Source organism: Strix aluco, chromosome 6 (genome assembly GCF_031877795.1).
Source record: "Strix aluco isolate bStrAlu1 chromosome 6, bStrAlu1.hap1, whole genome shotgun sequence".
In the NCBI taxonomy this organism is placed as follows: domain Eukaryota; kingdom Metazoa; phylum Chordata; class Aves; order Strigiformes; family Strigidae; genus Strix; species Strix aluco.
Genome location: NC_133936.1, coordinates 38,513,144 through 38,535,352, shown reverse-complemented (window position 1 = coordinate 38,535,352; position 22,209 = coordinate 38,513,144). Strand labels below are relative to the sequence as shown.

Genomic DNA, 22,209 nt, shown 5'->3' with positions numbered 1-22,209 from the left:
CATCTGGACTGTTGCCTTTCCTGGCCAAGCTCGCTTTTGGCAAACCTCCTCCCAAAGATGGCTTCAGTGCAGTAGCAGGTCCAGATGACTCCATTTTTCTTTTGCTAGTTCTCAACTGGGGTTGCAAGTGCAAACAGGCAGCTAAGACATTTGTTCACCTAAACCACAATTAACCACACAGGAAAAAGTCGTCCTTGAGTCATTTCAGACACTTGTCTAGATTGTTTGAACTAGCCCTAGCTCCTCCTCCTCAACAATGGCAGTGACCCATGCTGCACCACACCGCCGCGGAGCAGGGCCTGCCTGCGGGACACATAGGTTAGGAGGAGGGGGTGCAGCAGCTCTAGCGGTGTCTCGGCATTTGGGAGGTGACACCTGCCCAGCTTTGCTGCAAGGACAACTGATTTGACTTTGGCCTTGAGGAAATGGGCTGGCTGCAGCTGTTGAGCCTTCCGGCCTGTCCCCTGGGGCAGCAGACTGTTCACAACCCTTCTGTAATTACAGCTTAAAGGGAACAATCCCATGCAGAACACCATGAAATATTAAAGGAGTCAGCAAGACTAATTGGAGCCACAGGAGGCAAGTCTATCTAAAATGACCTGCTCAGGTCTTCCTCTAGTGGGTCGTAGCTCCCACCTTTCACACGCCCACAGAGGCCAGGCTGCGAAGTCAGCACAAGCAAAGGGAAGGTATGAGAACTATTTGGCTTCCGAACAAAGAGGAGCATTAAGCTGTTTTAGAGAGCCCTCTCCGTGCAGTGCATTTCAGCCTGCATACACTGAAATCACTTCAGCAGGTAACAGCCCCGGAGGTCGCTATCTTAATTGGTTACTCAGGCATGTGTAGAAACCAAGTGGGCAGTGGGTCAAGATAAAGTTTTTTTAACTATCTGTAGGGTTTTAAAGCAACATTCTTCCATGGAATCCCGTCACTTCCAGGAATTTCACACACAGCTGTCTTAACTGGCTATGTGAAAGGTAAATGAGAAGGTATTTCCCCGTTTGCAACCTCGTAAAGACGTTGCACTGACTTGTCTGATGTTTGACTTACGTAGGTCAAGTACTTGTACGTGGTAAAAGCAAAACACAGGAACATTCTAGCATCCGTGGGATTTGTTAGCCCTCTTAAACTGCATTTTTCCCAAACTTACTCCCAAAACGACTCATTTTTGACAGCTTAAAGGAGACTTACCACACCAAGGGAGGGGTGTTTAATGCAGATAGTGGAAAAGTTTTGTAGGAATGCACAGATCAAATGACAAAATACAGACATCAGAAGGCAGTTTGATTAGAGTCTTCCACAAGAGAGACTGCTTGTGGTGATGCTACACTCTTCTAGCAAGCAAAAAACTGACTGAAGTTTAGTTCAATCCAGCCAGTGTTACAGGTTGCGCCATAAAATTAACCTCCACAGAATCAAGAGACAGGTTCAAACCATTGCATTTCCAACCCTGAAAGACAGCCAGAATGTTTTTCACTGCTGCTTGCTTCATTGCAGCGAAGGAATGATTCCTCTGTTCAGCAGCAACAAGTTCCTGTATTTATTTAATGTTCATCCAGCCCTCCCTTACGCATGAGAAACGAGGGTTCTCCTGCACACACAGAGCCTTCTTGAACACTGCTTGGGTAGGTCTCATCGATCCAGACAGCGCTTCTGAGCTGCTTCTGAACACACATTCCTTAGGAGATTGATCACAGATCTTGGATCTGCGCTCTTCATAATGGCACTGCCAGATACAATCATATTTGCACCTGCCTGAAAGACATTAAACACCCACTCAGTAACATGGAACAGATCCAGTGTTTAAAAGTTTTTTTTGCTGTAAAACACATAAGGAGGCAGTGAGTTCCAGGCTGGTGGGCAAACAAGCGCTATTTGTGGTACACGGGTAGTGGTACCTCTAACTACAACCACAAATCAAGTTCAGAAAACACAGCTTTTCCCCAAATAGGTAATCTCTTCATCATTGCTCCTATTTCCCAAACATACAAGAAACAAACAGCTTCTCTAGCTTAGGGGAGGCTTCAGTAGCCACTATTAAAAAAGGCACAAGATTAGACCTCAAGTAGGTTTTGATATTGTGGGCTTTACTATTCCCTCTGAAAACTAACAGTCAAAATGTGATTCCTCCTAAGCTTTATTTTCAGAGGGACTATTAAGTCTTTTGGCACAGTGACTGAGAACGCTGCTCCGCTTCAGCATCCTACCTCTGCACACTTATGGATGGTGTCAGGCCCAACTCCTCCGTCCACTTCAATATCCAGCGAGGGAAACTGTGTCCTCAGCCACTGAACCTGAGAAATGGTATAAAAAGGTTGGCACCGAGATCCACATGCAGCTGCCACAGCTACATATAGCTTCTTACACACCCAGACAAGGTTTATTCTCTTCACTGCTACTCTCCATACTGTTAATTACCTTTAAGTTCAATAAGGAAAGAGAAACCTGGTCTACCTTTGGCATCATGTCTTCCATAAATTTCTGCCCTCCGAATCCAGGTTCTACCGTCATCACCAAAGCCATGTCTATCTGATTGGCCCAAGGTGCCAAGTGTTCAACTGTAGTGCCAGGCTTGATCGCCAAGCCAACCTGCGGGAGAGGCAAGACAAATCCAAGTGCACCTTACGATGACACAAACACAGCAAGATTGGCTTGAGCTGGGTACAAACCCCTAGGAAAATAACTATGTGTCTGTGTAAGCGCAGTAAGAACAGGCTGCTTTTGATAAAGATTCCCCATTAACTTAAACCAAAGACTGACTTTGTGCACCAAGAGCGGTAGGGCCGCACGTGCCCATCTCTGACCACCCGACACCGCAACGATGGGTTTTTCGCTGCCAGAACACGGCAGGCAGCGAGGCCAAGCGCAGCGCGCTGCTCCAAGCCTACGCGCTCCTCACCTTCATCCCGTTCTCCCGAATGTCCTTTATCAGGGCGCCGGGATTGTCCGTAGCTTCTAGATGGAAGGTGTATTGGTTTGCGCCAGCGACGGCCATCGGTTTCACCCACTGCTCGGGCCTGGCAACCATCATGTGCATATCTGGAGGAGGGGAGCGCAGCCAAGGGCCGTCAGCGAGGGGCGGCAGCGCCTGGGGCTGCAGCTGGGGCCGGCCCCCGCCCTGCGCCCGCTACCGGGAAGGGGGGGCGGCGGCCGAGGGGCGGGGGGGGGGCCCGGGCCGCTCCCGCAGCGCCCCGAGGGCGCGCCCCGGCCGCCCCCTTACCGAAGAAGGGCTCCTGGCCCAGCTGCTTGCGCAGGCTCTCCACGACGGGGTGGCCGAAGGTGATGTTCGGGACGAAGTGTCTTGGGGCCGAAGAGAGAGACGCGCCCGCCCGCAGGTTACCCCCGGCCGGCCGGGCGGGGCAGGCCGCCCGCCCACCCGCCCGCGCCCTGGGGGCGGCCGCCCCGCCCGCCCGCCCGCCCCTGGCCGTTACCCGTCCATTACATCCAGGTGGAGGTAGTCGGCGCCGCAGTCCAGCATGCGGCTGCACTCGGCGCCCAGCGCCGCCAGGTCGCTGTTGAGGACGGACGGCCCGATCCGGCACCCCGACGCCATCGCCGCCGCCCGCCGCCGCCCCGCGCCTGCGCCGCCCCGCCCCGCCGCCTGACGGCGCGGCCGCGCGCCGCCGCCCCGCCCCACCCCACCCGCCGCCATCTTCCGTGGCGCCCGGCGGCGGCCCCGGCGCTGCCGAGGGGCGGGCGGCAGTCGCCGCCGTTACCGGCTCCCCGCGGGCCGGCGACGGTGGGGCTCCCTGGCAGACGTTTCCCAGGGACCCGGGCTCACACCCCGCCGCGGCTGTGGCACGGGCAGCCCCTGAGGCCTGGCCCCGAGTGCCCGAGCCGAGGCCTCTCTTGGCGCTTGGGAGGGCGCAAACCCCCGCCGAGCAGCCACCCCCGGGCAAGGGCCGAAGCTGGGGCGGGGGGGGAAGCTTCTTCTGACAGATTTTTTTCTGCAAAAAAAATTTCCCAGCAAAGCATTTTTTGTTAGGAAGCGCAGTGCCAGGCGTTAGTGCTGCTGAAGGCCCAGGCGGGTGCGCGCAGGCCCTGGCCGTGGCACACACCTTCCAGCGGCCCCCGCAGCGCGGGGCTGGGGCGGCAGGTGGCTGCCGAGCTCCGGCGAGGAAGCAGATGGGTAAATTTTAACAAACGCTGTCCCTGTCCTGGAACAAAACACCCTCGAATAGCAGCGTATCAAAGCCTTTTAGAAAGGGAAAGCGAGGCGGTGTTGCGCAAGAGGCTGAAACACAGAACTCTGTCCTTTTGCTGTCACTCCTCTGTATTTAGTCCTCAGGACAACGTTTGCATAAAATGCTGAGGCAATGGGACTGACCGACACGCTGACAAGACTGGTACAGCCTGGACATTTGTGGAACATGACATGCGCTTAAGGCCTCTAACACTATTTAAGCAGCATTGTTTGTCTTCACAGCAGAAATACACAGTTCTGTTACAGAGATACTGGAGGAAAGCACAAAACCAGCTAAAGTACAGTGTATGCACCTCATTAGTACAGTATTAAGTGCAGCCGATACGAAAGTAAAACACACGAGAAGACAGACTGACTGGTCTGCCTGACTGTTCCATCTCTCAACAACCATCCAACAAAATGAAAGCCATCTGCCTGGCCACCTGAATAAAACTAAATTACGGATTACATCATTTATAAGCTGCATTGATTTGTAGCAGGGTAAACATTAAAAAGAGTCATTTTAGTCCTTGCTATGGCTTACTACTGTGGATTCACCAGTGACAGTGGGAAACCCGAATGGAAACATTTATTACATGTACTGAATTGAATGAAGTAAATCACAGTTATTTTGTCATCGTTAGAGTGGAGTACCGTGCTGAGGCATCTACTTTTCATTAAGAAAGATGCTTCCTTCTCATTTTCAGCAGAAGAGGTCACTCTAAAATGCACCATGAATTCCATCTGTGGTATGTCCCTGCCGTTTACTCAGCTCACGTCTAAATCTCTCCTCCCCCACCCGACTGCCAGTAACCCAGCCTACCTTGGGATTTGAAAACGAAGCTGTGTTTTTTCTCATTTGTGCGTCATTGTTAATAATAAAACTTAGCATCTGGAATTTAGCAATTCTTTGAGTGACCTCCAAGCTCGGAGCTAATCCAAAGCAGTCTCCTATAGGTAGCTGGTGCTGGCTCCCGTGCGCTGAGGAGATAAGAAGCGGTACAGCATGTTTTGGTCAGCAGAGTAAGCAGTTTGTCAGTCAGGACACACATTGACCAGCGTATCAAGAGACTGCCAGCTTCACCTAAACCACGTGAAGTTGCATTAGCGCACCACATATATATATATATATATAGAGAGAGAGAGAGAGATGGTGTTATAGGTGCTACACTATAAAAACAGTTGCCTTTCCAGCCCTGCTTTTCCCAAGAGGTGCTGAGAGTCTCCACCTCTCACCGAAGCAGAGGTAGCAGAGCATGCTCAGCACCTGTGAGCCTGGGAGAAGGATGGCTTTTGCTACCTTTGGAGGTTTAACGTGCATGAGTTCCCTCCTCGGATCAGTGTGCACAGCTCCCATCAAGAGTTGAGCACTTGGCAAATACCAGGCAGCGCAGCCTGAAGGCTCCATGGGTTTCAGCAGGCTGAAACCTGCTGTCAGGTATATGGTTAATTTTCCACGCAACAGTAAAAACTGCATGCTGCACTACAGCAGTGAGGCAGTTGTTTGTATGGCAGTACTTTAAACAGCTTTTTCAGAGCTGCTGAAGAGAGGTGCGAGTCCTTTCTTTGGAGATGGCTAGGAGGATATCATTCTGTCTCCTCAGTAAGGCTGTTTCATGATGCGTGCGTCCAAATTACAAGCCCTCAGGAGCCAAACTGGTAATTAGCACATTTTACAGACTCTCAGAATGATCTGAAACATTTTCCTCTGCACAATAACGCCATGATTATAAACTCTAGTTCTTCTAACATAAGCTGAAAAAGGCAGTATATGATTCCCACAGCACAGGGTAACTTTGGGCGTTGCTCATGATTTCATGGTTTGTTCCGCAGCTGTTTTGCAGTTTGCCCGTAAGCAGCTAATGGCTAAATTCACATTTCAGTGAAATTCCATGATGCTGCAGCATAGCCCATAACTCAGCTGTGACTTCAGCTGATCCCCCACGGGCATCTCCACCTACGTATAAATGTTACGTATATATATCTAATACTTGCAGCCATGAACATTACGTACATAAAATGGAACCTTTTTAAATACAATCTCAACATGCCAAAAATAGATTCTTTCTTCAAGTTTCTGCCCTGCAATATCCATCTTTTGTTTACAATGTACATATATATTTATATATATAGGAACATGAAAATACCATATATAAATATTTACTTTAAATCCTTATATCTAAGTACATACGACAGCATCAGTGGAGCAGTTGCTAGGTACCAGAAGGTCCCCGCATTCCAGATGCGGTTTCTTGGGATTTTTTTAAGCTGTGGAGAGGAATTACTCAGTACATTGAAGCAGGACAGCGTGGGCTATTTATACCATCTGCAGACCACTCACCCCCTGCCCATCTGTATCTGTGCACAGCACGTGCATTCCTTCTTACGGTATGTACTGTATTTAGTTTTACAGAGCAAATATTTTTGTAGCACAAGGGCAATATCTTACAGAGTAGAATGAAACCAACAGACAAAAGTAAACTCAACTCAACTCTGCGGTGCCAAAAAAAAAAATTAATCTAATTGCCCCATGGTGCTTATCATTGCTCTGCAAGTTAGAAACAATGGTCCCAGGCTTGTGAAAATCAAGCTTTAGATTGGTATCTTTTTGTCAGTGTTTTCACTGTCAGTGCCAACATGTAAGAGCCTTGGGTTCAGCCACTATATAGCCCTCCTCTCAAAAACGCTACAAAAATAAATCTTGGGCACAATCTCAAAAGAGGCTTCTCTGTCTCGTACAGTCCAACAGCCCGCTTACCCAGCGAGGCTGCCGATCACAGTACATGGCTGCCGGATCGAGGTTTTATGGACCACGTATTTCCCCAACACACCCCTACCCTGAGAATTTTGTAAAAATTCTCTGTTCCTGCGGTCTTGCCCTGAACTGAAATAGATTTCACAAACAGAAATGCGCCAGTCTATAGCAACCGGCCGTTAGCTATTTTCTGCTTTTGGTTAATAAAGTGCTCTTGTTTTAATGAGTTACTAGTTACCAGGGAACTCAAAGGAGAAGGTACACTTTCTCTTCCTCCTCCCACTACTGCACTTCCCTAAGAGTTAAACATGAGATTCATCTAGATCGACGTCAGTCTCCCCAAGCTCCACGTGCGTGAAGCTGAAGTGAGTGGCCAGCAAGGGGTTCTCCATCCCATTGTCCTCACTGATGTGAAGGACGGTGTCCCCGTGCTGCAGCAAGCTGGTGGTCTCGAGGCCAGCGTAGTCCTCAGTGTCAGAGAGCTGTGTGGGCGGGGTGCTTTGTGCTGTTGTTGGCCGGGACTCCAAGCCCTCCTCTTTTTCCTTCTCCTTCTCAGCAGAAAGTGCCTCGCTCTGCAATTGAGGAGAGCCAGTGGTCAGGCTCAGAGAAAGTGGGAGGGAGAGGGGGAAAAAGCATGGGAACGTCTATAAAATATTTTCTCATTTGGAAATACTTTTTACCATAAAGAGCCAAGCACTTGCCGATTATAAATCCCTAAAATTTTGCCCTAACACTGATATATTTCTGCTGGTGAATCAGATTTGTAGCAATGACCAGAAAGGTTATCTGATTTAGTCGTTAACATTTCCTCATTTCATTTTTTTTGTGTGTTCTCAAGACGGGTGTCTTTCATTTGTTCGTGGCCAAGGACATAACCTCCAAAAGACACTAGATATCTGGGCTTATAAAAGAGATCTCAATGTCACTGACGTGTTGAAGGGATGACTGTGATTGTCCCTGCACTCTGCCCAGTGGTGTCCAACAGAGAAGAATGTTGGACAAGCAATTTCTTTTGAAATGTGATGCTTTTGCTAAAACAGTCCTGAGGTTTTGAAGGAGTCCCTCCTTAAGGACGCATTTCTCAGAGAGCAAGCTGTAAAAACCCGTTGATGAAAACTTGCGCTGGTGAGCAGGTCCAGAAGGACTACTGCATGTGACGGGAAGATGGAAAGGGAAGATGCAGGAAGTACGTTCGCAAATGAAGGATCATTGCATAGATCTAGAAGGGAATGGTTTACAAAACTCAGCAAACTCAGCCTAAAGAACAGACACACACACAAGAGTTTGCTGTCTTCACTCACCACCAGCTTTTGTTACAGTGCTGTAATGCATCAGGCATTTCCTTATAAATTTGCCCTGCGACTTTGCTGAAGCAGCAGACAGACACCCACAATAAAACCGTCAGCCACGTTACCTGGCCAGTGGCCTGGCTGTGGAGATCAGCCACGACGATGGCAGGTGAGGAAGTCAGCACAGGTTTACTTGGCGGGTCCTGCTTGCCGGTCGCCTGGGGGCTGCTGCGGCCGCAGCCCTGCTGCGGGGCTGCCGGACCTGACGGCTCCCCTGGGGAGGCTGCTGCTGCCTCGGGCTGCGCTTCCGTGAACGTCACCGACCGCTTCTGCTCCGCTGAGGGGTACAAAGCCCAGAAAATTATTAAAATGCTACAATTTGGGAAGGAAAACACAACAAGAAAAGAAGAGAGAATCCCTGGAGTTTTCACAACTAAGACAGGATCCATAATTCATACCACCTTTATAAGCTGTCTAATTGGAGTCTAATCTAAAAGCCTTTTACCCTAGGCTTCCTCTAAGGCCACAGCAAGAGTCAGGGATCTCCTGAAGACTAGTCACCCTACCTATCTTTGTCACAGCTTGGTAAGATAAATGCCACCCATAACATCTTTCCATCCCAGAAGAAGATACTGAATTGCATTCCCATGGGAGTTAGGCGTTTCTGCCCTCAGCTCAAAAAGGAAAACTGAGATGCAAATAAACAAGGGAATCGCCCAAGGTTTTGCTGGAAATCTGAGAAAAGAAAGAGGGCAGCTGATTGCCCCCCATTGCTGCAAACCGAGTCAACTATCCAGGAATAACAGAACAGCACGGGGTGAACACAGCTAGGCTAAAACTTAACAGTAAAACTGATACCTCTGCTTCTGCTCTTAATTATTTTGGATCAACTTTTATGTTTCAGACATCTCCAGCAGTGTTGTTGACCCAGCACAGTCCTGGCTGAGTGGTTAGAAACCCAGAACGTTTGCAAGCAACCTTTGCTCTTCCAGGTATTTCCTCCAAAGTTAACTGCTCACTTCAGAGGGTACAGAATACAGCCCGAGGCTGTGCTTGACAGTGCTGACTCCTGGAAACATACGGCATGGACGAGAACAGTCCTATGTTCATTTCCATACACAGCCCTTAAAGCTCTGCATTGCCAAGCTTACAAATGATGGGAAATTTCCTTCTTTCTGCTACTCTCAATAGCAGTAATTTGCTTCAAATTCTGCTTCAAAATTTGCACGTCTCGAGGTTTTGGACAAGGTATCCTGAATAGAGGACACCTGTCCCCTAAATTCTCCACACCTCGAGGAGACATGATATTTCACTGTCTGCGTCCAGTTTCACCTTGAAAGCCTTTGGGGAAACCCTCAAAATATTTTGAGGGGGTGATTTTCGATAGGATATCCACTTACTAGGAAAAAGGATAAAACTGCTGGGACTTCACCTTAATATAAGCTACTAACAAGATACTAACTATTCCTTTAAGCTAAAACAACAACACAGTGGTTTGTACTTTCAAATGTGAAGTGCTGGTTCTGGAAATGCAGCACTGCCCTACCGCCAGGTTTTGGTTTTGGCTGGATGCTCCGCCGTGTGGTTGAAAGTCGAGCTCCATGACGGCTACGAGGTTCAGTTTGAGTTTTCTGACGTGACAGCAGCGGTCGTCGAAGCTAAACGTCGGAAGAAAGAGTTAGGCTGATGTATGTTCATATATTGCACAACTTCTCCCCAGTAGGGAGGACAGATTGTCTATTCCTCTAGATGCCCATTCACTACTTTAGCAGATACGTGTTCTAAGGTTTCCATGGCTCAGACATCTCCTTCGTATGAACTTCTGGGCTTTGTGCCTTTTCAGTTTCAATACTGAATGTAATGCAATGCAGATTGTGTGACCATCATTTAATTAAAAAAAAAAAGAAGCAGCCTGCAGAGGAGAAGATTGGGAAATTCAAAACAAAGTGCACCCCCTCTCTTAGGGATTTGTCAGGCCTCACAGCTACGACTTGTGCTACGGTTCCTGCTAACTCAACAGATTGCACTAGTATATCACAAATAAGATAAAAGGGGCCTCACATTCACGTTCAAAACAGTCACATTCAAAACAGTCACAGACAACAAAAAACAAACCAGCTCAAACAGAAGGAGAGGAGGCTTGTTCACCCCCTGTGCTCTTACCTGCCGTAGGCCTCTCTTCCGCCCCAGGGGCTGCTGCAGAAGAAGGTTCTGCTGTCCTGGCTCGCTCTGCACGCTTGCCACCCTGTTAGATGTTGACAGCATTAGACCAAGCACAGAAGCACCCTGTATAACTAGTAGGTGTCCTGGCAATTGTGACTAAAATAAATAAATAAATAAATAAACCAACCAACCACTAATGGCACAGTCACTTCAAAGAGCAATACTGTCTTTGAAGGATGGGGGGGACGTGTCTGTTGGGTTGTGGCTTCCAGGGCTTAGGAGGGGGTGGGAGGTGGAGTCATGGCATTCAGGACTTGGCCACGCATAGGTAGCATCCAAATATAAATAACTGCAGATTTCAGTTTTCAGTCATTGATTGATGCATCCCACTGAGCAACACTCACTTCTCTGCATCCTTTGCCACATCAATAAAGGCAAGAATATCAGCTTCCTAGCTCAAAAGCCTTCTTGTTTGCCTTTCCTTTTTCAAGGACAATGTTGTAAAAGCTATTTTTTTTCCCTCCCAAATAGACTCCACAGCCTCATCACAATTTTGTCATCCGGTTTTAATTTCAATTTAAGTCAACAAACAAAAAACAAACACAAAGTGACAAAGGATCCATTCACATAATGGATGCATGAGTTATGTGAACAAGGCCCCACACTCAACACTTGCAGCCTTAAGTCTTTTTGTGGCTAACAAACAAAAAAGACAAGTAAATGTAAATTTTATATATATATATATATATAAGAACACAGATTTTTAGTTTTTAATACCTTGGCACAAAATATCTGAAAATCTGCAGTGAAAGAATCTTTAGCAATAAAACATGCTCGGCTACGTACCATCTCATTCTACCATTCAACTGACCATTTAATCTACTTAATATAAAAATACCACCCTCCCCTCATTTTTATCCAAGCACTGTATTCCTCCAAACAGTTAAAAATTGGTCATTTAGCAGACAGCAGTCACAAAACAACATTTTAGCTGAATGAACTATGTCTGAGAGACATATGGTTACAATAGCAACTAACATTTAAGCTGGACTTCTTTTAAATCAGGCAGCTGCTTATTTGGGACAGACTGGAATCCACTGAGCCACAGGTCCTATTTAAGCAACTTCCAGCTATATCTGGTATGCATTGTTGAAGATTCAGTATTACAATCCGTTTTGCCTTTGGCCTGCATTAATCTAAAGGAAAACAACATTCTTTTCTCTAGATGTTTTCTTTGGATCTCCCTGGAGGAGCTCGGTACCACCAACAGAGTGAAGGTTTATTGCCTGATGTTATAGGAGTGGAGGAAGAAGACAAGCCTAAGGACGTGGTCAGACAAGACATGGAGGATGTCTGTGGAGAGACTTAAAAAGTTCTGTCTCCTGAACAGCTCATTCTTCGCTTTGGCAGAAGTTACTGCCCTTAGAAGGTTTGGTGGAACAGAACGTGAGAGCTTCCTGGTCTGCTTTGGGTCAAAGTCTGGTTACCTGACCCGAAAGTCCCATTCCTTCCTCCCTTATCAGTTTAAACTAAAGCCAGACTTTGCACTAAACCATATGCTTGTGTTTCTACCAGCTCTACTGGGAAGAAAATGGGCTACTTCAAGGAAAGAAACATCCTAAGACCCTGAAGCTCTTTCTCTTCCGATTGTCTGACCACAGCCTAATAATCCTAGGCATGCCCTCGGCAATCTCACCACAGCTGCAGTGGTTTGGAAAAAAAAGGAAGAGCTTCTGCAAGCTCAAAGCCTGAACAAACAAGATATATTTGAGTCCTTTTCTCCCTCAGACAGCTCTTCCAAATGAGATCACCAGTCTCTGGAACATATTTTCCAGCTTTTACGTAGGGTATTGACATGATTTACATACAAAGCATCCTAAACATCATGCAAACACCCGCCTATGAATAAGCAGAGTCCTCAAAGTAACTTCCTGTTAGCAGGACTGTGTTCTTGACCCAGACAATGACTGCAGCACATATGACTGGTAGGTCCAGAAGCAACACATCATTCCTTATTAAAGCAAAGAGACTGCGCTTAAATTAGTCTTTAGATTTGTGATCCAAACTACCTGAAATTGCATCTTGTAGAATTTTCTTCATCTTCTGTTTCTAGGATTACATAAAAACTATTCCTCTAAATTTAAGAAGTTTTTAGAGTAGTTACCAGTATGTGGATTAAGTAGGAATTAGCTGGAGAAGGTCTTGGAAAAAATAATTTTCTATTGGACTAGCTTTTGAGAATACTGTTACAATTTCTGATGAAGGAACAGTAACTCTTAGTTCTATGAGTGAGGAAATATAAATGTGCATAGCAGAAAGACTACAGTTATATTCAATACAAAACACTATATATAGTGGTGAAATAAACTTACTTCACATGCATCATGAAAACACTTTGAAAAAGTCATTAGATAAAGGGAGTACATGGACCGCATGAAAGCACAGAGGCTATACATGAGAAAAAAAATTATTCCCATGGAGTAATCTGTGCACTGAAGACAAACAATAGGTGAGCAAAAGAAAGGCTGGACTTTGTGTCTTCCTTCTGGAGTCTGGGATTTTCAGCCTGGCTTATATCATCACTGAAATGAGTTTAGTGAGCTGGTGGCTGTTTATTTCCAGTACTGAATCATTACAGAAATTGGTATAATTTGGGATGATCTTATGAGCTGAAATTGGAGATATCTATTGCAGACAAATGGTGGAGTCGAGAACAGCCAAGTTTTGCAGAGCTGCCTGCGCACAGCACAGTCCTGTTGTGGCTGTCTTTTTGCCTTCTGTCCCCAAATTTTGAAGAAGGGAAGAAAAGAGAAAATCATAAAGACCACAAAAATTTCAGATGAATGACTGAATTTTCAGATATAAACTTTCACTTCATGAGGGTTTGTGAGGGTTTCTTTTCACATCAAAGAACAGCACTACTGATCTTGTTTGCGTGAAAATTAGTGTGGCAGGCAGACTGTTGGCTCTGTGCAGCCCTCCCTCCCTCCTTTTCTGTCTCTCCTTGTTTACCAGACCTGACCAGGGGTATACTGTTTTTCTGGCAGCCCGTGGGACCCAGTCGAGGAACACTGAATCAAATGCCATTTCAGCTGGCAGTACGTTTCCCTCCTGTAGCAATGTGATCAGTAAGAAGGGTTCTTCTGCAGTACATAAGCCAGATTTATTTGGGAATAACAAACCAGAAGTTTTTCCTGCCCAACACAAAGATGGTCTGTCACTCTCTGAGTATCTCTGTCAGGGGTTTTATCTTCACAATAATGTTACTCCCATTACATAGTTAGGGCAGAGACAGGTAAGCAAAAGATCAAACCAAGCCAACTTCGTGGAAGCACATTGCCAGTGCTACAAGAAATGACAGCCAGTGCAGTCACACAGTGGGGGCTAAAAGAAACTGTGTCAGGGTGGCAATTACACTAAGTGATGCTCATGAATTGCAAGAAACCATGCAGCCAAGAAAAGAAAAAAAGAAAGAACAAAGAAGACGACAAAATAGAGACAAAGGAAGCAAGGAGTTTAAATGTCTATTAAAAAGCTGTACATGCTTGCCACGCCATTATGGTAGAACATACACACTTTGTGTCCCAAGACATCTGAATGAGAGGGTTAGTGGACTAAAGGCCAGTGGAGAATGGGTTAAAATGTAGACAAACTCCAGCTCTTGTATTTCCAGACACATCCTAGCCCAGTTAGCGTTAGATCTGCTACGCTTGCCCTGGCAATGTGAATTCACTCTGACTTTCCCTATTAGGCACCATTAAGCTAAGATAGGCATAATGACAAACATTAAAGGGAAATGTGTTTGTGCAACAGATTTCCATTGCAATGACTTCTCATTCTTCTTCCCTTCTGATTTGGGAAAATATCCTCTCCTCTCAGATTATAACCACAACAAATCATGATGCTGGACACATATGTTCCTCAGCCCTGTACTCCATGCTATCTGTTTACTTCTGAGCATTTAAATGTTATCCCCTTCCCGTCTTCCCTGCTTTTCTACATGGCTGGCTCTAATTGCTATAGAACAAAGGCAAACAGAATGTGTTTGTCACTATTTATTTAATTTATTTAAAACTCCTACCTTCCATAAGGGTCTAGTCTCCATATGATTTATTTCTTTATGTCAGTTATGACTAAACATCAGCTTTTGACTTCAGAAGGCAATCCTAAACAGTTGTTATCATTGTGCTCCAGCTGAAATCAAAGTTATGTAAGAAGAACTCAAGTCTGCTTTATTCAAAACTAATGTTCCTGAATATAAAACCACATTAATTCTGTCCTATGATCCCCACAGCACGGTAAGTGCCTACAACGTCTGCTTTATTACTTCTGTCCTTTAGAGGAGGAATCCAATTTGCACATTTAACAATGCAGCTGAAACATCTTTTCTTCCTCACAGAACTCTAACCTAGCCTTTTTTATAAAAATTTGCAGTATTTCCCTGTCTTCATTCCTTCTAAGGCTTTGCAGCCCTGATGCCCTTCCTTGAAAGGAATAATAAACCTTGTCAGAACTGACTCCCAAGTACATCTGTTAACCTTTTTGCCTAAGGAAACCTCTATACTGTAGAGCAGGGTGGAGGATAGTGCCCTGGTTCCTAGCAAAAGTTGGTAGGAACCCACTGCACAGCTCATTACGATTCAGGGTTCAAAATAAATTACTGCATTTGAACTCATCTGTTAACTTAGCTGACTCAAATTCCTCAGCCTCACCACCGTTATTAGGAGTGACTCCCCCCCATTTTGCACGATCAAAACATTTCAAATTCAACACTGATGTAACCTGGTATCAGGTCATTATGGCTTTGACTCAGATATGGACCTTCTCCTTCGCCATCCTCCTCAACTGTAGTGAGTTTTTAGCTCTGCTTAAGGGACAGCACTTAACTTCTTCCATTGAATGACTTCTGTTCTCTTTAGGCCCCAAAACATGCTCAGATGACCATGCAATCCATTTTGCTGTATCACAACACCAGATAAAAATATTCCCGTCTTTGCCAACAAGCCGACGTCTTTTCCTAACACCGCTCCTACAGTAGCACCAATTAGAGACCAATCTGCCAAAGCAGGATTCACACACACAAAGGACACCATGAATCATGGGATGATCTCAGTGACACCACCAATGATGAACTCTCCATTTGTCAGCCGAGAAGAATGAACAAACAAGCAAAGCAGCCTGTCCCCACCCCAAAAAGCCACTACTTGACATCTAAAACCAAGCTAACAAAATAGAAACCATTCACACAAACGCCTCTCAACATATCCACATCTTCAGCTGGTGTGACAAAGTAATGAAACAGTGTGTTACCCTCTGAGTTGCCAATGTAAGGGGCCATGTTCTTCTGGAAGGAAACAGAGATGCTCTTGGGACTAACGACAGCTCTCCGACCTCACGAGGATGAGTTGAGAGGTGCGAGCACAGCAGCAGAACAGTGAGGATGATTAAGACAACTGAGCTGGCCGTTAAAGGTGCAGCCCTCCCTTCTAAGCTCACTCCTGACCCATTTGACGGGCACGGCCGTAACAGTGTTTGCACATAAACTCCCCTGTCCACGGGTAATGGGGAACAGCTAGACCTGCACTACAGCACTGACAGGGCAATTTTAAATGCATATTAATGGTGTTCACCTGCAAGCTTTCTAAGGTGTCATTTGAGTATTGGAAACACTTTGTGAAAATAACAAGAATTATTGTAAAGCATCCACAGAGAACTATATTCCACAGGACTTATCATAATTAGTTTTATTAGTGAATGTTAAAGAACACAGCTTGATATTGTTATTTTTTGTGGAGACACCATTGTGAGATGAATGGAAAAACAGATGTCTCTGTTTTATATAAGCCTCCAGACTAATGCTTATAACAGGCTACAGCTAATGCCTCGTGGATAATCTTTCTCATGCCTTTCAAGCAATTGCTAAACAAGGGGAAAACCCCGAGGCTAGCCAGACAGACCCTTATTTCACTTTGCTACAGCTTTTTCTTTCCCCTTCCCCTTAGCCTCCTCAAAGTCATTGGCAATCAAAGCTGAAAACTGAAGGTGGGTTGCTACACCTTTGACTTGCAGGCCTGAATATCAATGAGCCACAAGAGACAGAGATGGAGAGAGCGACAAAAGGTGAGGGGAAGAGACAGAGGAGATTGGAAACGGCTCGTTTCCCAGCACACACACTGACAGACAGGTAGTGTTAACACTGTACCTAGAGAGGCTGCCCTCAGTGGCCAGGCTCGGGGAGTCATCGAGGACATTAGGTTCACTGCAGGAGGGGCAGGGAGATTAAGAATTTAGGGAAAGAAAATGCAAAAAGCATGCGATTGTCTCTGTTTTCAAGGGAAAAAATATCAACGGAATAAAAAAGTAAAAAAAGGACGGTAACATTTATTGGTCTCGCACGCTCAACAGCACATATATGACTCAGAGGAGCTGAAAGAACATCTGATAACAGGAGCAGTCTTTAGAGGGAGTTTACACTGCATGGAGACTTCTACATCTCTGCTGAGAATTGGGGAGCTGAGAAGTTCAGTAGGATGTGTTTCCACAGGAAATAAGGGCAGGGAACTGCTTTCAAAGCCATTTTCCTGCAGCGTTTTCATTTCTTTCAATTCTATTTACTTCCAGCTTCATAGAAAGCTTTTTTCTTCCCCCCTTCCCCATGAGCCACTTCTTCCTGAGGGAGGACTAATCTGTCTTCCATGAACTATAGACCACTCTCCTTCTGGTATGACTCTAAGGACAAACATCTGGAAAACAAGGTCTCATAGTGCAATGAAACTGTAAGTAAACAGCTGGCGTGGGTCCTGGCAAACGAGTACACAATCACATTGCTTTTCTACACTTCAGCCATTCGGGCAGGAGCAGCCTTCTCAGCCCATAGGAAAAACAGGAAAGAAAGCAAGCAGTCTGCTGGGCTACCAGCGGGAAAGCAATAATAATATTACTTAACATTAATTAGTTTACATTTGTGAGGCAGTCTGAAAGCCCAGAGACCATCCATAACTAAAAAGGGCACGACGTTGTGGACTATGATTATGCTTGCTGAGCTTCCCTACACAGATGAAAAGCGATTCTCCTGGCATACCATGTACTTAAAAAGTAGAGAGCAAAGCTCTGTTGTAATTAAAGTCTTTTTTTCTCAGCATCACCATGACTTGGGATTGCACAAAGCAAACATTGCTATCAGTCAACTGTGACTCTTATGAAGTTTATGCATTGAAGATGGTAGTGAAAGATTGAGGGAAATGCAGTCTTGCATATTAATTTTTCAAGAGAGAAAGGGACTGAATCAATTGAGTTCAAAAGTCAAATGAGTTCCTGTAAGCCCTTTTTGAAAACTCCCAGATAAAATCTGTGTAACTTCTCTCTTGTAAATCACTTCTCCTATCTCTGCTGGTATGTCCCACAGCTGTTACTTTTCCTCCATGTATCAAGGTTATTTCTTTAATTCCAAGCAAGACTGGGGAGGGAACAATGTTGTTTGATTTTCCAAGGCTGGTCAAGAGATAATGTAGAATTTATTTTTTAAAGGTTCAAAGGAAATAACATAAATTAATCTGTCCGTTGTCAGATATCCTTGGATAACTGTCACAGACAGACAAATAAAACAATAAACATTGCTTATTTAGAAAAAAAACCTCCACATTTAAGTGCAAGACTTCTCTCTACATCTTCTAAAGACGTTCATTTCCCAAATTCCAATCTCTTTTTTAGCACTCCATGTTAACCAGGAATAAGATGTTCAAAGTTATTTCTATTAACAAGTATATTTCTGTTTTTAAACAGTATTAAATCCCATCTTTGAACTTGACATTCAGTTTCTGTGATGACTTAGTTACTGTTCTAGGAAGGACAAAGACTACATCGAAGAAAACAAAGTAAATCAAACAGGATGCCTCTGCCCACCTTCCCAGCTTCTCAGGATTCCTCCTACACAGATTGCATACGGTCCCCTGGTTCAGTGCATAACCCCAAAATCATGCGTTTTCTTTTTGCTAACCATGGTAGTAGCAGAGGAAAATAATAGTGCTGAGGGTTTCTGAAACAGTTTAAGAGGAAGGTTTTTATGGATGACAGCTTGTTCCTATGGACCTTACACAACACAGATCATCCTGGAAAATCATTATTTCCAACCCTGCACCCTTAGTCCAACACTATTTCATGAATGAATTTAGCATCACTATGCTGGCACTGATTCTACTATCCCACATCTCTGATGTACACATAAGGTACCTGCGCCATTTCTGCTCTCGTGAATATAATGGGAAAGGTGAAAAGCCCATGCTGTTACCTTTGGCTGGGTAACATGCCCACCTCAGCCTGAGGTGCAGACATGCTGGAGAGATGGCTGGAGAACCGCCTCCTCCCAATGGCACCCATAAGGTATGCTTCTTGTTCACTTACCACACTGGGCATGCTCAAGGAATCATCTAGAAAGAAAGAAAAAACAGGAAAGGAGAGGAAACAACCACCCCAAACCCTGCCTGTGTATTTACAGTTGTCAAGCCATAACAGGATGCCAAAGGTGTACCCACCATTTACTTACCAAGACCCCATGCCTTCAAATTTGAATACTGCCATAAGATTTTACAGTCACAGTTCAGAAAGATATATTGCATAAAACCCTGCAGGATGAGGAACCCAGCACACATGGGGCATTGATTTATGTATCCTTTCATCTTATATGGCTCTCAGGAAAACACGTTTGGGGAATTCAGCTTTCACTAGGGCTTAATTCCTGCGATTAATAAATTGTTTATTAATATACAAACGATTTGTGGCATAAAATTTGTAACTGGATGTTTTGCTGGTGTGAAATAAACTGCTGCTATGATATAGCAAAGCACTGTTACAAAAGAGAAAATACATAACAGCAAAATACAGAACTGACACCCTTTAACACCCTTTGAGAAATGTATTTTAAAATGTCACCAAAAAATTGGATAAATTGACTCAAATACATCATACTGCAACTGAATTATGCAGACAGTTGGATCGTGATCAGGACTGCTTGAGATTTTCAGTGCTGTTTCAAATTATATAAAGTACCTGGAAAGAAATGACTCTGTTGTGGTTTTTACCACAACAGTGTCTCATTACAAATAAACAAATAAAACAAAGGGGAAGTTTTGCGTAATTTTCTCTTTTCTTCTTGACCTCTTCCAAATTTGATATACTGTATGTATTTCATGGCAGCATTAAGCCAGAGCAGGGCTGAGGTAATACAGCCGCAAGCAAATAGGAAGATAGCACTCATCGTTCCACACAGTGGCTCATAATTAATCTGAGGCTGAAACCAGAGTTTGCCGCAGTGAGTATCAGAGCAATATATCAGCAGGGCAGGACTGGGTGGATTGTATGATGTTTAGTGATGAAGCCAGCTAAAATAAAGTTGGGCTGAGCCTAGAAAGTTTCAGGCTAACTGTTCTTTCCCAAAAGGCAATTCTGCTGTAACTGCACAGGCCTTTCTTTTGAGCCACCCATTTTCACTCCTTTTGTTTAATGTCTTTGGGGAATAGTCAGCAGTCCTCAAAAACAGAAGTGGAACGCCTGAGTTTCAGGCACTGAGGCAACCAACCGTTGCAGCACCAGAAGACAGTATCCCTGCTAAAGTAGGGGGAAGCCCAAGCCTGATGACATATGAGCAGAGTTTTCTACCCTGGCTTTCAGTGATGGACAACCCAGAAGCAGATGAACAGATCAGAAGCAGAGAGAAGGCAAAATTCCAAGAACAACATGAAACTCAGCTGAAATGACAAAGCAACATTCAGGTCATTACAAACTAGTCCCCAAAAGATTCACCATCCCATTCCTTCTAAACTGGCACCAGAAAGCCTGGCAGCCCCAAAACCTGCCAGGCAGCCCCAAAACCTGCCAGCTGCCCAAAAGGGAGATCAAGCTTTTGTTGTCAGTAGGTTTAAGGCTTAATTTCCTCTTTGTTAATCGAGTGACACAAGCACACAGACATTCCACCCTGCAGAGAGCCACAGCTGGATCCCATGCAGCACAAGGACAACATATTCCACGTCGGAGCATCTGGACAGAAGTGATGAGCAGGAAGTACTAAGACCCTGCAGGAACAGGATCCTAACTACAGAGCCAGCCACAGCCATGAGGAAGGTCAAAGAGAGGACTCATTGCCAAATGCCTTGTCAGCAGCATGGGGTTTGCATGTCATCCCAGGACTCATACACTAAAAATATGCCCGTGCCTTTCCCTTGTCCCTACCCAGAGCTCAGGAGGGAGTGAGGAGGTATGTAACGGCCCAAGCTTTAACACCATGAACTGTGTGGCAACCACACCAGTTTCTTAGTCATGCCCCTACGGGCCTTTTGTTCACACTGGGACAGGGACAACTGTCTTCCCCTCCCAGCTGCCCTCTGGGGTATCAAGAACACATCTCCAGTGTTGGGGGCTTAGCTCGAATCAGTAGCCACGTACTTTCTTCATCCTCCTCATCTGTGCGGCTCAGCGTGTCCTGCGAGGCCTGCTGGGAAGGCTCGCTGTCCTGCTCCCAGACCGTGCCGGTGCCCGTGTTGGAGCGGGACATGGTGGCCAGGCTCAGGCGGTAAGCGGAGGTGGAGGTGCCCACGGTGCTGACAGATGTCTTCCCTTGGTAAGCTGCACAAGAGTGGGAAAAACAAACCCAGGTCAGTGATGGCACTGGAAATCAACAACCAGCCAAGCATTCCTGTCACATCAGGCACCCGACTGCCCCACGGTGGGGCAGGGGTTGGCAGCGGTGGAAAACCAGACAGCTGCCCTGGCTCACCTCATCTCTCCAAAACCTCTGTCTGTTTTTCTTACGCAGTCTGGTTTTCTCCCTTAACTTTAGCACCATATTTTCCAGATTAGCTTCAACATTTAGGAACAAGAGAAATTATTACCAAGGCAGAAAGGCTGAGGCATTTTCTTTTGAATTTAAGAACAAAGCACGTAAAATCTCTTGCCGTGTGTAAGCAGTGGCTGCCACCTCGTGGCAACAAGGGTGACTGTTACAGGAGAAAAGTGTCCCCTCATGCAAGAGAGAATTCAGCGCACCGTCTGCTAGGGGACCCTGATCTGGACCTCACGATAGAGAAGAATCAAAAAGAGACCAAGAGGAGAACTTAGGAGACAGATCAGCTGCAGACAAACAGACGTTTCTGCACGAGCAGCTTCGGATTTACAGAGACGGAGGTAGCGGCTTTGCTGCGTTGCGGGTTGGGGCCGCACGAGCCAGCTGTGACAGCGAGAGGCTGCTGCTGGGAAACAGGACTCAGACTTAGTGGAAAAAATGGGCACGACAAGGTGCATTTCACCACTAACCCTGATGTCTGTTGGCTGTCCAGCGGCAAGGCTGGGCTGGGCATAGGGCCTGCTCCAGGGGCAGGCTCTCGGGGTGTGGGTGGATTACCCCGTCCCCGTGCTAGGCAGCAGGCAGCTCTGCCTCACAGGTTAATTTACGGGCAAGCCAGCTGGCCAGATTGGGCTGATGGTCCCCAGCTCTCCCCTCTGCTCTTACCAGACCCGCTGTGCACTGCCTCCTTCAGGATCTTCAGCTCGTTATTGAATTCAGCAATGAGGGAGCTCTTGCAGAGCGGGCGCGGTATGAACCGTCTCTCCAGCTGGTCGGCAATGTGCTGTCGGGCAGTCAGCTCCTCGTGGTTCTCGGCCGGCTGGGCCAGCAGCTGCAAAATTGGGACACGTTAGCATCACAGGGAAATGATGCCCAAGGAACTGGAACTAGTCTCCAGACCAGCATGAGCCTGCAGCCAGCAGACTGTCCTCTTTGCAGTCAGGAGGTTTTGACTCCAGCTATGAGGTTTCCACCTGTCTTGCAG

At 45.9% G+C, this 22,209-nt stretch overlaps 2 protein-coding genes across 7 annotated transcripts in view; both read right to left on the bottom strand.

Annotated features, from left to right (window-relative positions):
- Positions 1-1,176: 1,176 nt before the first annotated feature.
- Positions 1,177-3,574, bottom strand: RPE (ribulose-5-phosphate-3-epimerase). Of its 2 annotated transcripts, none has more exons than XM_074829717.1 (6): positions 3,432-3,574; positions 3,221-3,300; positions 2,900-3,039; positions 2,455-2,589; positions 2,208-2,294; positions 1,177-1,755 (listed from the first exon to the last, which is right to left on the bottom strand). In XM_074829717.1, exons 1-6 carry the CDS (start codon positions 3,551-3,553, stop codon positions 1,633-1,635), a joined length of 687 nt encoding a protein of 228 aa, XP_074685818.1. In that variant the 5' UTR covers positions 3,554-3,574; the 3' UTR covers positions 1,177-1,632. The 2 variants fall into 2 exon arrangements, with proteins under 2 accessions (XP_074685818.1, XP_074685819.1); XM_074829718.1 differs by having other exon boundaries at positions 3,443-3,574.
- Positions 3,575-4,252: 678 nt separating this feature from the next.
- The window catches only part of UNC80 (unc-80 homolog, NALCN channel complex subunit), a 133,720-nt gene continuing 115,763 nt past the window's right edge, over positions 4,253-22,209 (bottom strand). For 4 of the 5 annotated variants that reach the window (XM_074829703.1, XM_074829706.1, XM_074829704.1 and 1 more), the window contains 8 exons: positions 21,891-22,056; positions 20,828-21,007; positions 18,678-18,816; positions 16,593-16,649; positions 10,391-10,472; positions 9,774-9,885; positions 8,353-8,564; positions 4,253-7,510 (listed from right to left, as the gene is read on the bottom strand). In XM_074829703.1, coding sequence (XP_074685804.1) covers positions 7,241-7,510; positions 8,353-8,564; positions 9,774-9,885; positions 10,391-10,472; positions 16,593-16,649; positions 18,678-18,816; positions 20,828-21,007; positions 21,891-22,056 — 1,218 coding nt within the window. In that variant the 3' untranslated portion in view covers positions 4,253-7,240. The remainder of the gene's footprint in view (positions 7,511-8,352; positions 8,565-9,773; positions 9,886-10,390; positions 10,473-16,592; positions 16,650-18,677; positions 18,817-20,827; positions 21,008-21,890; positions 22,057-22,209) is intronic. The other variant, XM_074829707.1, reaches the window with a different exon arrangement.